General features: G+C 36.6%; 1 protein-coding gene across 2 annotated transcripts in view; it reads left to right on the top strand.

Moving 5' to 3' along the window:
- aqr (aquarius intron-binding spliceosomal factor) overlaps positions 1-14,815 on the top strand; it is a 57,835-nt gene that overhangs the window by 33,765 nt on the left and 9,255 nt on the right. For both annotated transcript variants that reach the window (XM_015390809.1, XM_015390800.1), the window contains exons 27-31: positions 2,788-2,925; positions 3,029-3,100; positions 3,248-3,435; positions 3,538-3,709; positions 8,754-8,924. In XM_015390809.1, coding sequence (XP_015246295.1) covers positions 2,788-2,925; positions 3,029-3,100; positions 3,248-3,435; positions 3,538-3,709; positions 8,754-8,924 — 741 coding nt within the window. The remainder of the gene's footprint in view (positions 1-2,787; positions 2,926-3,028; positions 3,101-3,247; positions 3,436-3,537; positions 3,710-8,753; positions 8,925-14,815) is intronic.

Below are 14,815 nucleotides of genomic sequence, written 5' to 3'. Positions count from 1 at the left end.
GCTATTTTCAATGACTACTTATTTTTGTCCAGCTTTAACATCGGTATCGATATCGGTTATCGGCTACATGAGTTTTAAAATATTGGCATATCGTGCATCCCTAGACATAAGAACCAAGCTTAGCACATTTAACTGATCCAAGCTCGGATCAAACTCATCATTAATCAGTTTTAGAGGGGTACTGTAAATGGGGCAATAAACGAATGGGTTTGCTTGGTGCTACATGTATGCATACACCTGTTAACCTTTTCCAGCTTTTAAATTTTGCTAGTTGCATTAGGTTCTTTGCCTAAACTGTTTGCCAGCTGCAGGTCCGGATGTTGGAAATGTTCTCTGAAACGGTCTCTGCAGTGCTGCTGTGTTGTTATGGTTCTGCATCATGGTCCTCTGAGCATTTAATAGCCTGATCATGTATGCAGGTTAGTAAATAACAATTGGAGCATAAGTACAAAGCCTCCTTTGTTTTTACACTAACTCACACTGGAATATTTTTCTATCATTTCCTCTCAGCTTATCAGATATTTCTGTAAGAATAACTAAAAGCATGCTACATTTACAGGAAGTCGGGTTTTCAAAATGCCATAAAGAAAGTGATTTACTTGAGGTAATATCTGGACATGTGTCATGTGGTGACCTTGATTTATCTGGCTGGCCTCGGTATCACTGCATCGCAGCACCTCTCCCTCCTCCCGCAGCCTCACCCATGCTGCAGTGAAATCTGCTCTCCCATTAAGACAGGGTGCTGTACGTGGCGCAAGGTAGCAAAAGTAACATCCTGCTGCGGTTGCTGATCTGTCTGCCTTCAGAATGAAAAAGCACTCTTAGATAAGCCGTCAGAGGACTATTCAGTCGTTTATTGAAATGAGTTGTTTCTGTGGTTTTGTAGTAATAACCCCCTTTACAGTCTTATAGCATTTTTTTGTCCTTTTATATTCTGTTCTTTTTGCACACTCATCAATTTCTGTAAATAATTCCTATTTTTATTTAACTCTTTAGTCTGGAGCCACAGTGTTAAAAGTAGACCTCATTAATACTGCATGTTTTGATTGGTTTAATATTAATGCTAAAATAGTAACACATCAAATATTTATACCACGGCGCTGTCCGAATGTCGCTCTCCTTTCCTCCCTCCTCCCATCTCTGCACAGCTCCTCAGGCTGCATGAAAAAAGACCCCAATTTTGCACCACTTCTTTCTCCACTAAGTTCTTGTCAATATCCATGTGATAACCAGCCAAAGCAAACTGTTCTGGATTTTAGTGCCAACAGCGTTGCTGTGCCTTCAAATTAGAATAGAATATGCATAAAAGAGTCCATGTTTTAATTGCTCTTATTGAGAAATTAATCTTACTCTGTGCTCCTCTACTGAGGAGGAGCTTGTCGGTTTCTTTATTAATAAACCAGTGTGACCTCACTTCAAAAAACAGCAGAGATAAATGCCAGTTATCTGTACCTTGGGTACAGATGAGTACAAAAGTTTAATATGCTTATATAGTGAGGAAAAGAAGCAGCTGGATGTTGTAGTTCTCTTCCACTTTTTAGATTTTTCCTTTTTATTACACTTTTACCATATTTTTCACTCTGGTAGCTGAATGCTCATCTTCAGCTTTCTTTGTCTCTGTTGCACTGTTCCCTGCCTCTCTTGCCATTTCCAGATTTCTTTAGGGAATTTTTGTTTGATTGGATTTCTAGAGCACTCTTCAGAGGTTTAAATGCCATACAGAATACTTTAAAGAGATTAATCAATCATCACACCAGAAAATCCTGGAAATTTATTAACTAGGAATTAGAATTAAATATTTAGATTAAAGTGTCAAAAAAACATAGATCTAATGTAACAATCTCAATCTTAAGCGGTGACGGATTTATTAAAACAAAACATTTTTATAGAACAAATAACGTGTGCTTTAAATCTGAGTAATATAGAAAAAATGAGAATGGCTTTTTTTTTTCCAAATACAATGTACAGTGGAATCCGCTTACAGTGATCACGTTGGTCCAGAGCCAATTTAAACACTATAAGCGGTTGATCACTAAAACCGGATGTACCAATATTTCACTTATTTTTTTATGCAAAATATCAAACTATTCAAGGACACCTTATTCATATCCCCAAGTCCAGGTCTTTCAGCAGTCTTGGGGCAAACAATGTGAAAAAATTAAATGCTGTTTATTTGAATTCTTGACAGAATTGACTCAAAAATAACCCCAAAGTGCAACATTTGTTGAAATTGATGCCATAAAATATTTGGATATTTTTTGTGCTATCTATATCGGCAGATAAACTGTAATATGATTACATTTTAATGGTTTTTAAGACTTTCCTAAATAAAATTCAAAAACAAAGTATAAGTAATGTATAATTTAAATAAAAGCATCAATCCCATACATTTAAAGAAACTATTTTCTTAAAAACAGTCTCTTCGTATCTCTGGATTTTTCTACCACAGATAATAGAACTGCTTTTAGAAATATTCTAAAAGCAGATCTAAGGTTATAGTTTTTGTTATTAGTATTTATGTAGCTGCTTAATCCAAGATATTTAGGAAAGTTTTATTTTCTTTATTTTTTTTGTTGATTTCTGGATCCATTTACCAATTTTGCTCAGACTTGTGCAAGTCTGACGTTATCGTACAATGTCTTTAAAAATACTGCAAATAAAAATTGAAAGTAAAAAAAAAATTGTGTAATGTTGAGCTTGTTTTTTTCTCCAGTATGTTCCCATTTATAGCTTTTAATAATACATCTGTACACATTTCTTAAAGACACTTTCCATCTAATTTGACAGGAGTTTAGGGCCTTTGAGCTGCTGAGGAGCGGACTGGACCGCTCCAAGTATCTTCTCGTAAAGGAAGCTAAAATCATCGCCATGACCTGCACACACGCTGCGCTTAAACGCCATGACCTTGTCGAGCTAGGATTCAAGGTGAAGCTTCTAACTGGAAAACAATAGTTAAGATTCAATGTTTTTATTTTATATTTAACTACAATCCAGATATTAAAGCTATGATTTCTATTCTCTTTATCAGTATGATAACATCTTGATGGAGGAGGCTGCACAGATTCTTGAGATTGAGACCTTCATCCCTCTACTGCTACAGGTAACTTAGAGTGTTTTAGAAAGGATATCTTCCAGTTGAACACAATGAGGTGGTAGAAATCCTGGTGAGCATCAAATGTTCACACCGATTAGACTTTTTCCAAGTGTCTTGATTTTGCCACAACCTCTGTTGCCTTGTAATCTGTAGAACCCAGAGGACGGCTACAGCCGGCTGAAGCGCTGGATCATGATCGGAGACCACCACCAGCTGCCCCCAGTCATCAAGAACATGGCCTTCCAGAAGTACTCCAACATGGAGCAATCTCTGTTCACCAGATTTGTGCGTTTGGGTGTTCCTACTGTAGATTTGGATGCGCAGGGCCGTGCACGTGCAAGGTGGGTCATACTAGGAGGAGTAGCTTGAGCTGCAGGCAGCTTTGATTCGATCTAATTTGGAAATCTAATTTGGAATCGGAACTCTTCACACCTGTTTTACAGCCTTTGTAACCTTTACAACTGGCGCTACAAACATCTCGGGAACCTGCCCCACGTCCAGGAACTTCCTGAGTTCCAGGTCCCCAACCCCGGGCTGACCTTCGACTTTCAGCTTGTTAATGTGGAGGACTTCAATGGGGTGGGAGAATCTGAACCCAACCCTTATTTCTACCAGGTCAGTATGGAACACCTTTATAGAACACATAAAGAATTATTTGTCTAGAATCGGTCAAACTATTACATTTTAAGGTTTGTGCTGTCCTTATGTTCCCCGATATAAACAATCCCTTTTTAAAACATAGACAAGAATTTTATTGATGTGCAGCTAAAAAAAATATAGCGTTAAAACAAGTTCCAAGTTATTATTAATTATCTAAAAAGAGGAACTCAGTGTTCTTGTGATGTCTGAAACTTGTGCTTAGGCTGCGTTGACCTTATTCTCTATGCCAGATGTTCCCAAATTCTGTCTTGGAAAAATTACCATCCTGAAGCTTTTAGATGCAGCCGTTCTCAGACATTAATAATATCTATGGCTCGTTTACTGATGAGAAAGTAGAGCCATTTGATTCCAAACAGGGATGCACCTAAAGGTTCAGCATAGTACTCTAGCTCTGCAGGTCTTTGCATGGGTGCACCTCTGCTGTAGATCCACTGCCAACCTGATTCTGTCCTTCCCTCCTGCTTTCTTTCTTCCTTTGTATTGATTTTGTCATTTAATCGCCTCTTATTCCTCCTGTCCTGGCCTTTATTCCTCCTGTCTTCACTTTGTTTCCTACTTTATTCCTTCTGCCTTTCCTTGTTTCCTCCTTTCGTCCATTTTTAACTTATTTTCTTTCCACCTGGAATCTCTCCTTATTGCTTTCTTTTGTTTCCTTACTAACTTCCTGCCCTGTGTTAATCTCTAAACTTTCTTTTCAGCTTTCTTACCTACCTGTTTTCTCCCATTCTTTCGTCTCTCATGACCTCCCTTTTTCCTTTGATCGTTCTTAATGTCAATCCGTCCTATCTTCTGTCTTTTTAGGTGTCCCTACCCCTCTTTCCTTCCCCTTCAAGTCCTTTATTCTCTTCCTTTCCTCCTGCTTCCTGTCCTTCTCTTTTCTTGAATCATTTACTTTACTTTCTGTGTGTCTGAAAGCGGTAAAGAACTAAGAATAAAAAAAAAACACATTCTACCGGTTTTATTTACACCTGCAATCATTTGTTCTTTTTAGACAATTAGTGTATTTTTACCTTCTTGATCCAAAATGCTTTTTGAAGTGACCATGACCCACTTCCTAACAGAATCAGAATTATCTGGTTTGCTTCTGAATATAAAAAGGCCTCGATCCCACCTCACTGCAGCCAGCCTGTGTTGGTTTGGAATCAACACTGTTGCATTAAACTAAATACTGAAATCATACCTGATCTGCAGTCTGTTGCTTGGCAACGCTGCTGTCTGCTTGCAGGACAGCATCTCAGACTCCATTCCAAATTTAGAAATAAAAAATCTGGAAACTTGCCTTGAACGAGCTGCTCTTGACACTCACTGATTCTGCAGCTTAAATAACAGCACAAATATTCAGAACTGAGGTTCTGCACTATCAAGTTTTCAGATTTGTACTCTGTGTCTGGCCATTTCTTTCCAGTATGATCACCACGATGATCAGTTCACATGAAAAAAGTACAACGTGATGGCAAACTGCAAATAACTGATTTGATATTCAAAAAGTGTTTGATGCTTTGGAAAATATGCCAAACTAAAAGTTTCTTATGACCGTATTTCTTTTCTTACAGTTAAATTTGATTTGTTTCTCATGCTCACAAAGTTTTAAGAGAAGCACATTATCCTTAACATCTGTGCTGCAGATACACACGTTGTTAAATCCACTGAAATTTATCTTGCAGCTCCTGAGCAGAAATGAATCTCCTTTGCTAAGACAAACATACCTGCAGACTTAAAACTGATGGAGCATTGAGTCATTTTCATCAGCAGCCTTTAAATGTGTCCTCTAAATTGGTGCTGTGACTGCAGTTCATTAATTTTTATGTTTTAGTGGTTTATCTTATCAGTTCATATGCTCTATTGATTACCCTGCCTAGTGTGCAGCATACAGGGGCTGCCTAGAACAGTGCAGTGGTTTGTCCTTCACATCAGGAGCCGGATTGAGTTTCATCACGACATTGCTGAGACTTGAAAACAGAGCAAGAGCAAGGCTCACAATATCCTTTACTATTGCACCATTTCAGGATGAGTGACAAAATGTTATAAAGTAGCATTATTACTGAATATAATATAGCAATTCTAGAGCGTTTTTAAATATGCCAAAAAATATATATATTTTCATGGAAAAAAAAACTGCAATGCATATAGAGATTTAAAATGGATCACATGAAAAAACAAAGAAAAAAAAAAAAAATTGTAAAACTGGTAGTTTTTTTATTCAAGCGAGGGCTGCTCTTTGTAGGGTTTTTTCCTTTAATATTTACCTGTTTGTCCAATTAGTTTAATCATGTCCCTGCATGACAAGAACAGCTTCATTTTATCCTTAAATCCAGACCATGTGCTCGTCTCAAGGCACCAGGTCACATGTAACTTAACTCCATTAGTTTTTTTGCTGTTTTTGAGCTCCTCGAGAGAATTACAGGGATCACTCTGAAACACACACACACACATTAACTTTGCTAGGAAACGGAGAGCATAGTTTACACAGGAGAAGCTGTTGTTTCCAGTCCACACTGAATACCACCTACAGCTGAGCAACCACTGCTGAGTGTGTGCTGACTCTCCAAACAGATGATCTCCAAAGAACACTCGTTGCATTGCTTCTTTGCCTTATTTGCTAAAACACTTTCCATATTAGGTCAGCAATTTTAAGGAAGATTGCTTCTTGAAAACATCCCTCATTCAAATTTCCCATGTATCTTTCACCGCTATGGCATTCTTTCATCATCGTTTTTTTTTTTTTGTTGAGGTATTCCAACCACCGTATTTTCCGGAATATAAGCCACTACTTTTTTCCCCACGCTTTTAACCTTGCAGTTTATAAGAAGGTGCAGCTTTTCTGTGGATCTTTCCTAACCGCTAGAGGGGGAAGTCAAGGTTGGAAATGAAAGAATAAGGGGCTAATTTTCATTTTGAACTTGCTTGCAGAAGACATGACAGGAACAAATTACCCTAATTCAAAGATTTTTACATTTATTTGCCACATTAAAGCTGCCAAACTAATGAAGAGACTGGGCCTCAACTCCTGCAGAGCTAAAATAAGGAGCTGGTGAAGCCCCATCTTTAAGTAGAAGCTCTTACTGCTGTGAGTCAACAAGCTTATGGGAGCTAGCATTATTCTTCATAGCTACTTTAGGTGTGATATGTAGAGCACCACCTACAGCTTTGGTTGGAGACAGCTCAGTAGATATCAGCGGCTTATAGCCCAGTGTGTAGATTTCCAGTTTTTTCCTAAAATGTAGTGGGCGCGGCTTATATTGAGGTGCACTGTATTGTCAAAAAATTATGGTAATTAAGTTCTATTTGACCTGCCGGTTTGGTTTCTGGTGTCTCCACTCTTGGTTTCTGTGCATTCCTAAGAAAAAAATTACTAATATCAACTTAAAAGCTCAAAAATACATGTAGAGTTTCTTAACTCACTCCTAAACAATATTTTACTTATATCTTTTTCAACCGTTCATAAATCTTTAGAAAGATTTCCTGCAGATTTGATTTTGCTATGTTTAAATTCTGACAGGGATTAAAGTATCATAACCATCCATTAAAATAACATGAGGCAGGGCAAATGTTTTTTGTTTTTTTTTCATTTTAAGTTGTCATTACATTCTGCATTTAACCCATCACCTTGTGGATCGGTGTGGGGTTAAGTGTATTTGCTCGGAGATCCAGAATCGCAATCTGTGGGACCGGGGACTCGAACTCAGAACCTCAAGATTCCAAGCTATATAGCCCTGACCACTAGGCCGCCACTCCCCCCTAGAGAAGTTATCTACCAGCTTCTTTTTAGTTTTACTTTTCTTTAAAAATGGTGCTTAAGAAAATGTCAGAGTTGGTAAGCTACCTAAATATTGAATTTGTAATATTTCCCAATGCCAAAAATTATTTAAAAAAAAACTAAATTAGAGCATAAAAAGCATATATACCAACTGGATTAATTGAGTGAAACCATTTTCCTCTATATATAAGATACATCAATCCCATATTAACATCTACATTGGCTCAGACATATTGAAGAAAATTGTAGATCGGTATTGGCGAAAGTGAGCCTGATCTAAAGGGGCAGATGTATTCAGATGTCTTGTACGCTGTCAGACATCATGCGCTAGTGACACGGATCTGTGCATCCCGTCTAACATTTTCAAACACATTAGTATATTTCAACCCTTAATGTTAAAATTGCGAAATGTATGATGTCATATCTCACACAGTTTCTTTTAAATGGTTGGGTGGCAGGTAGTGGTGTAAAATAAACAACGGCTGCCATTCTTTTTTATGCATTGATTCTGGTGCAGCTCAATCAGAAGCTGTTAATGAAAAAGCAAAAATTTATAACAACAGACGTTAGACTATAGCCCATATTTACTTAAACTAAATGATTAATTCATACGGTTGTTTTCTTTCTTTTCTGCCGCATGTAGAAGAAAGAGGGTGATTTTGAAGCCAGATAAAAGGGAAGAAAAATGTGTCATTTGAAAAGTTGGTTAATAACCAGTTACAATTACTTTCATGCACACATTAACATAAGCAAGTCTGAGATCGAGAGATTTGCTGTCAGGAACAATAACAATATTTTTAATCAGTCATTATTTGATTTATATTTAATTGTCACAAAACATTGTTTTTTTATACATTATATTATTTAATATGTTTGTGTCGAACATAACTAGGGCTCAGCTCTAATTAGAATAGACATAATTTTCTGCAGTTTCACTCGCTGTAAACCTCAGTTTATTTGAGTTAAAAATTGTTGTGTTGCTATCGGCGACAGCTTTATCTGACAGGATGTGATGAATTATTGAGGTACAGGGCCAAAAAATAAACAAAAAATTCTTTAGTCTGTAGTTTAGTTTATTCTTTGGAGGGATTTAAACCATCTTAGATTCCTATTTGTTGAAACGATAATAAAGAAAGTTATAATTCACAATTTCTTCTATGATTTTATTTTGTACTTGTATACTCAGCACTTGAATATAAATATTTGGATTCTCATGTTCTATTTTTTTTTTTTTTTGTGAAGAACCTGGCAGAGGCTGAGTACTCTGTAGCCCTCTTCATGTACATGCGCCTTTTGGGCTACCCATCGGAGCGAATCAGCATCCTGACCACCTACAATGGACAAAAACACCTGATCAGAGATGTCATTAACCAACGATGTGCTGGGAACCCCTACTTTGGACAGCCGCATAAGGTAAGAACTTGATCCATACACTTACAGGTGGTATATGTGTGGTAAGCTACAGTTTCAGGTGCACAGGTCGAACTTCCCACTGATGCCTCAGTTGCAAAGTTTCTACTTGACAGGTAAAGTTTTGCATACTATTTAGAGAAATTCATTTCACATCATTGCTAGTAATGGACTCAAGCATGCTCTTGCACATGTTTAATAGGTGGGAGCGGGTACAGGGTTGTGCATGTGCTTTTTTTTTTTTTTAAACGGAGGGCGGGTTTTTTAAGAAATATGCGAAAAAATATGCAAAAATCATCCACTACACCTTTAATCTCAGAGGTTAAGTTCCAGCAGCTATTTTACTGTTTACAGATGGCTTAGATTTAGACCAGCATAAAAGCTGAATAAGGTCAACTAGTCAAAATTAAGTTGAATATTTGTCAACAGAGTTTACAGAAGATTTAAAGCCTAATGTGTTGCATTGATACGTTTGTCTGTGAAAACAAAATTATGGGGATGGATGGTTTGATCCCACAATACTGCTTACATAGTGGGGAGTGACGGCCAAGTGGCGAGGGCATGGAGCTTGGAATCCTGAGGTTCTGGGTTTGAGCCCCACTCCAAAAGACTGTCACTCTGAGTCTTTAAGCAACGCCCTTAACCCCACACTGTTCCCAGGCGCCCACGATGGCAACCCACTACTACCCAAGGGGATGGGTTAAATGCAGAGGTAAATTTCTGCAAAAGGAGATCAATAAAGTTCTATTATTAGATAAGTATCGCCTGGTGTGGCAAGTTGAACGTTACATCCCTTCTGCTGAACACTGTGAAACGTGGTTTTGAAAATCTAGCCGAGACGTGACCCAAGGTTCCATTTTTTTACTTGAATTATTGCATTAACTGATTTGGTGACACTGATGTGTCTTTTTTGTTTCAGACCCAAGGCATGTCTTTTTCTGGTACTGAAATTAGTTCTTTTAGCTTTTAGAAACCTTGTAGGACCCGGCTGAGTGTAGAGTTGTTATAACAGTTTTTTTTTTGTTGTTTTTTTTATGAACATTTACCTTTGCTCATGTCTTTTGGTTCGATGTTTAACTAGCACTCTTTGTGTTGCAGTGTTTCTAATTCTGCAACACAACCTACCCCTAGTGTAATATCACTAGAAGGTGAAATGTTTCATGCCTGATGTTAAAGAAATCCACTTTCCCCAAGAGGTATTTTTACACCTCACGTACCAGGGGGACTCGGACTAGTTAAGCTTAGACTCACGCAACATACAAGATGCGGTCAAAAATAGTTTCTTCACACCCGCAGATGTCAAAAGAAGTCTGTCCTCTTATGCTCTGATGCAGAAAAAACTCAGCTCTCCATTTCTTAAAGCTTCTAGTGTGTCATTTTTCAGCCCAAACAAATGTGCACACAGCTCCATACTGTAAGTGAGCTCATTTAAAGCCATTTTTCTTTCAGCTGTGCAGTTTGACTTTCTTTCAGTCTTAATTTGTTTCATACAGCAGTACAGGCATTAAAATAAATTACACTGCTTGTCTTTGGCAGAAAGTGTGAGTCATCGAGAGACGTAATTTTGTTGAAAAAAAAAAGGTTTTCTTATTCAGCTCCATCAGAATCATGAGACTCTGGGAACAGCTGCAGGTCATGAGATCCAGTGAAGCAGAGCTTTTCTTTTAACCAGTTGACTGAATGTTGGTGCGGGAATGCCAAATATGTGCTCTTGTCATTCCTAAAGGATTTTCCTGTAATATGTTCATCTATGTTGTTTTTCTACCTTCTACCTTCTTTCAATTCTATTTTCTTACCTTTTAGGTCAGAAGCTACCTAGTAAAATTTATAATTCCTTTTAATTTGTACTGTTAAATGGTTAAAACCTGTAGCCCAAAATTGTGAGGTCCTCTTGTTCTGTTACTATCTCACTGTTAGGATTTTCACTAATTAGATTATGATGAAAGAATAGTCTAAATATGACAACAGGCAATTATTTTAATAGGCATTAGTCCGTGGTTACAGAGGAACTGCAGGTTATAAACTGTTCTAGTTTAGAAATGCTGCATATTTCTTTTGTCTTTAATTGAAAGAAACGAGAAAAATATTAAATATTCAGATTATTATACTTTCTTTTATCTGTTTTTTTTTTTTTTTCAATTATTATTTGCAAATCAAAATCAGCCTTGTTCAAGATGCTGTTAAGGCCTTAAAAAGTCAAAACCAAGTTTTCGGACAAAAAAAAAAAAGACTGAAATGCAGCCAGATTTCCATGCTAGAGCTTCATTTTAACCAGGGTTTTTACTTACAACTGTTCAATGAGGGTATTCTTTTTTTTTAATAACTATTATTATATTTCTTCTGCTATTTATTTTCCATTATTGCACATTTTATGCTACATTTATGGCACTGCCCAACTGAAGCCATCTTATATTTGGTTGTATTTATTTTTATTAATACATTTATACATTGAAGGCTTGTAAAATAGATTATAATTATTATTCTTTTTTTAATTCTGGGGTAATATTTACCCTTTTATTTAGTAGGTTGTTGGCTTAGACTTCAAAAATTATATTTATTACTAGAACATTTCTGTAAAGCAGGGATTCCCAAATTTTGGTGCTGCCATTAGGGGCTGCATGAGATGAAAAATGTTATGGCAGTCTGATATTTAGTTAGATTTTTTTTTTTACCTCCTCACACAAGAAAGAGGTCTAAATAAACATTTTCTCTGTAAAAATGTAAATTCAAACATAACTGCAGTTGCTAAAGAAAATGTTGTTCAGAGAAAAATGTATTTAATCAGAAGTTTTATTTTCTACACTTAATTTTAAGATGCATTATAGAGAAGTTATCCTTCTACATATTGTAGCACACAGCTAGTCTGTGGCCTCTCCTTTAAACTGACAAATAGTGCCACCCATGATACTGTGACTGAACCGAAACACCACCTACCCTGCTGCTGGTAGATGTGAGGTAGATGTGATTTCACGACTATGCTCACGCACAGAGCTGTAATATTTTTCATTGGTTACTGTGATTCTGATAGGTGCAGTTTATTTTAAAGATGCAGGTTTTGCTCTTAGTCAGACAAAATGAAATGATAACAGATGTTACGCCGAACGATGTGATTAATAATGCGTTGGGAAATGGGTGCGCAGCTTAAAAAAGTTTGGGAACCACTTCTCTAAAGAATAATATTCTCTTAACTGTATTTGGAAATTTTTCATCTTTAAAAATATATATATATATATATTTTTGCATTTACAGCAAAATATTTCTTTGAATTGGCAGGGGAGTTTATTGCTCGTTTCCAAAGTCTTTATAATCTTAAGCAGCATCCAAAGTTCCTTTATTGGATTGAAGTTCAGACTGTGGCGTGTTGTGACTCCATTCCAAAACAATATTAAGACTTTCCATCTAAATAAAGCCTCATTTTACCAGTGGGATGAATAATTTTGGGCTTAACTGTATTTTCACACTAAGCCTCAAGCAGTCTCTTTGCTTTTGCAAATTTGGAAAAGCATCAGTTGATGTAGATCCCACATTATTAGTTTGAGGGCCAAATTAATGATAGGCTGGATACCTGCAAGGTAAAAGTGTTTACTTCCATTTCCTATTTTTGTAAATCTTCTGTCGGGCAACTTGATGTTAAAGTATGCTTTCTGTTCTGAAACAGAGTTTGACATTTTGCTTAGCCATGTAAAATGTCCTGCAAAGTTAAGACAAAGCATCAGTCAAAGGGCTCACATCCTTAGTCAGTATATGCACCCAGTGATACAGTGACAGGAGTGACAGGCTGCTGGGTCTGCTGAAATAAAAAGTGGTCAGAGAGGGAGCTTGGTGAAAAAGAAAGAGAGACTGTTTAGGGAAAAATGCTTAGCGGCTGAAAGGTCAGGCGCTGAGCAGCGGGTCTGCAGTGTGTCTGACAATGTGTCACAATGGCTAAGACCAAGTAAATGTCAACAGCCTGCTAACTTTACTCTGATGACTTTAATTAGGCTCGGTAGGATGGGGAATGCCGGTTAGCACCAGTCTGAGTCTGAAAGTACAAAGCATTAAACTATTTTTAGAGCTGAATACCAAACAAGGCAGTTCCTGTACACTGAATACAACCAGGTGCACCTTTTTGACCATGTTAGTCCTTTTTGTCTTTCTCAGATAATGTTCATTTGAGTTTTCATTCTAATGTTTTATACAAAGCTGCAACATAAAAATCTGTTTTTGAGTAGAACTGGTCTAGTTTAAGTAGTATATATTGGTTATTAGCGGAAAAGCGAAGCTTGCTGCATTTTAGTTTTTCATTCCTCATCATTGGCACACAGGTTTTGAATTATTTTATGAATTCTTGTGTCCCTTTTCATTGCCTTGCAAATAGTTTAAACATCTATCTTACCAAGCTTGGACATTCCAAACGGTGATTAGCATGAATTGGCTAAAAAAAAAGTCCTGATCCATTTGTTAGCTGAAAAAAGGTGAGTGACAGTGTGCCATTCTTGTTCTGACAATTATGAGAAATATGGCAGAAAATGATCTTCTTTGAATAGCTGGTATGTTTGTTTGTGTAGCACAGTATCTCCTGTATGTCCACAGATGTGTGTGTCACATTGACATGACCTCTGCGATTCTCTCCCTGGAAGACTCCTCATAAATAACTAAACACCATGCAAAAAGCTGCACCTTGGGGAGATTGTCGATATAGGCCTCCGTGTCTGCGGGCCAAGAATAACTACCTGTCAAAAAGCCTCTCACGACTTGCATGTGCCCAGATCTATGCATGCACATATACAATGGATGTTTGGTTTAATTACACAGACAGCAATTCCAGATACGCTTAAAAAACAACTTATTTTTTACCTTTGGGTTTTCACCTGCTCTACATAAACATCAGGAGGCCATGAATAAATGCCTCATTGGCCCTATCCCTCAATTTTTTACACACAGAAACTCACCGTATAATTTTTTTATACATGGTAGGATAGATTTTAAAGTTACTGTGCTTTACAAGCAGTATTTATCTCACATGACTGAGTCTTATGTTGAGACATCTAGTCCTGGACTTTGTGGCTTCTTGATGGAAGTGTATTGATCTGTTCTAATGTGAGAATCTATAGAGGACACGCTAACCTTTTTCTGTTGGGCTTTAAATTCATCTGAACATTGCTTCTCCAAAACGATGTGTTCTGTACAGCAGTGTGTCCGAAGAACAAGACTTGTTTTTTTCCCATAAAGCATCTGTTCTTGGCTGTTAATCAGGTCTTGGTTTGGGTTTTAATGTGCTTTGGGGAGAAGTTAGTTATTTTTTGTTTTCTAGATCTGGAAAAGGGAATTTCCGATTATAGTTCTATTATTCCTAATTCTATAATGCATAATATTAAAAATCAGATTTTTTTAAAAGCTTTTAAAGATTTTTTTTTTTTTGCTTTTTTTTTGTTTTTTAACCATTGGTATTTTATCATTACTGAGTGATGAATACCGGTAGTTATTTTAAATGAAAATGTATAACGTCTTTAAAACCCCTGCTAACTATTACTCTCCTATAGGGTTGTCTAATGTATCAATGCTTTAAAAAGTATGGATTCTCAAACACTATATCTGGATATAATACTAATTTTTTGGCATTAAAAAATTTTAGATTTCTAGATTCTTGGCACATTAAAATTATAAAATCTCATGTCAGCTCTTGTCAAACTCTGTTATTGGGTTATTTATTTTGCATGTATTTGGACAATTTTTAAACTCATAGAATCCTTGAATCTGCTGGGAAAGCATGTTTCATGTTGAGATTGAAATTTTATGGTAATATTTTTGTTTTTTATTAATTTAATTATTTGGCTTTTTTTATTCCCATGGTATTAAAAACAGCATTGAACATTTTTCATGGCATCGATATTGAGTTGAAAATTTTAGGGTCA

This window comes from Cyprinodon variegatus, unplaced genomic scaffold (genome assembly GCF_000732505.1).
Source record: "Cyprinodon variegatus isolate N-32 unplaced genomic scaffold, C_variegatus-1.0 Scaffold21, whole genome shotgun sequence".
NCBI lineage: Eukaryota > Metazoa > Chordata > Actinopteri > Cyprinodontiformes > Cyprinodontidae > Cyprinodon > Cyprinodon variegatus.
The sequence above is the reverse complement of the archived record's forward strand: the minus strand, read 5'-3'. Positions and strand labels throughout refer to the sequence as shown.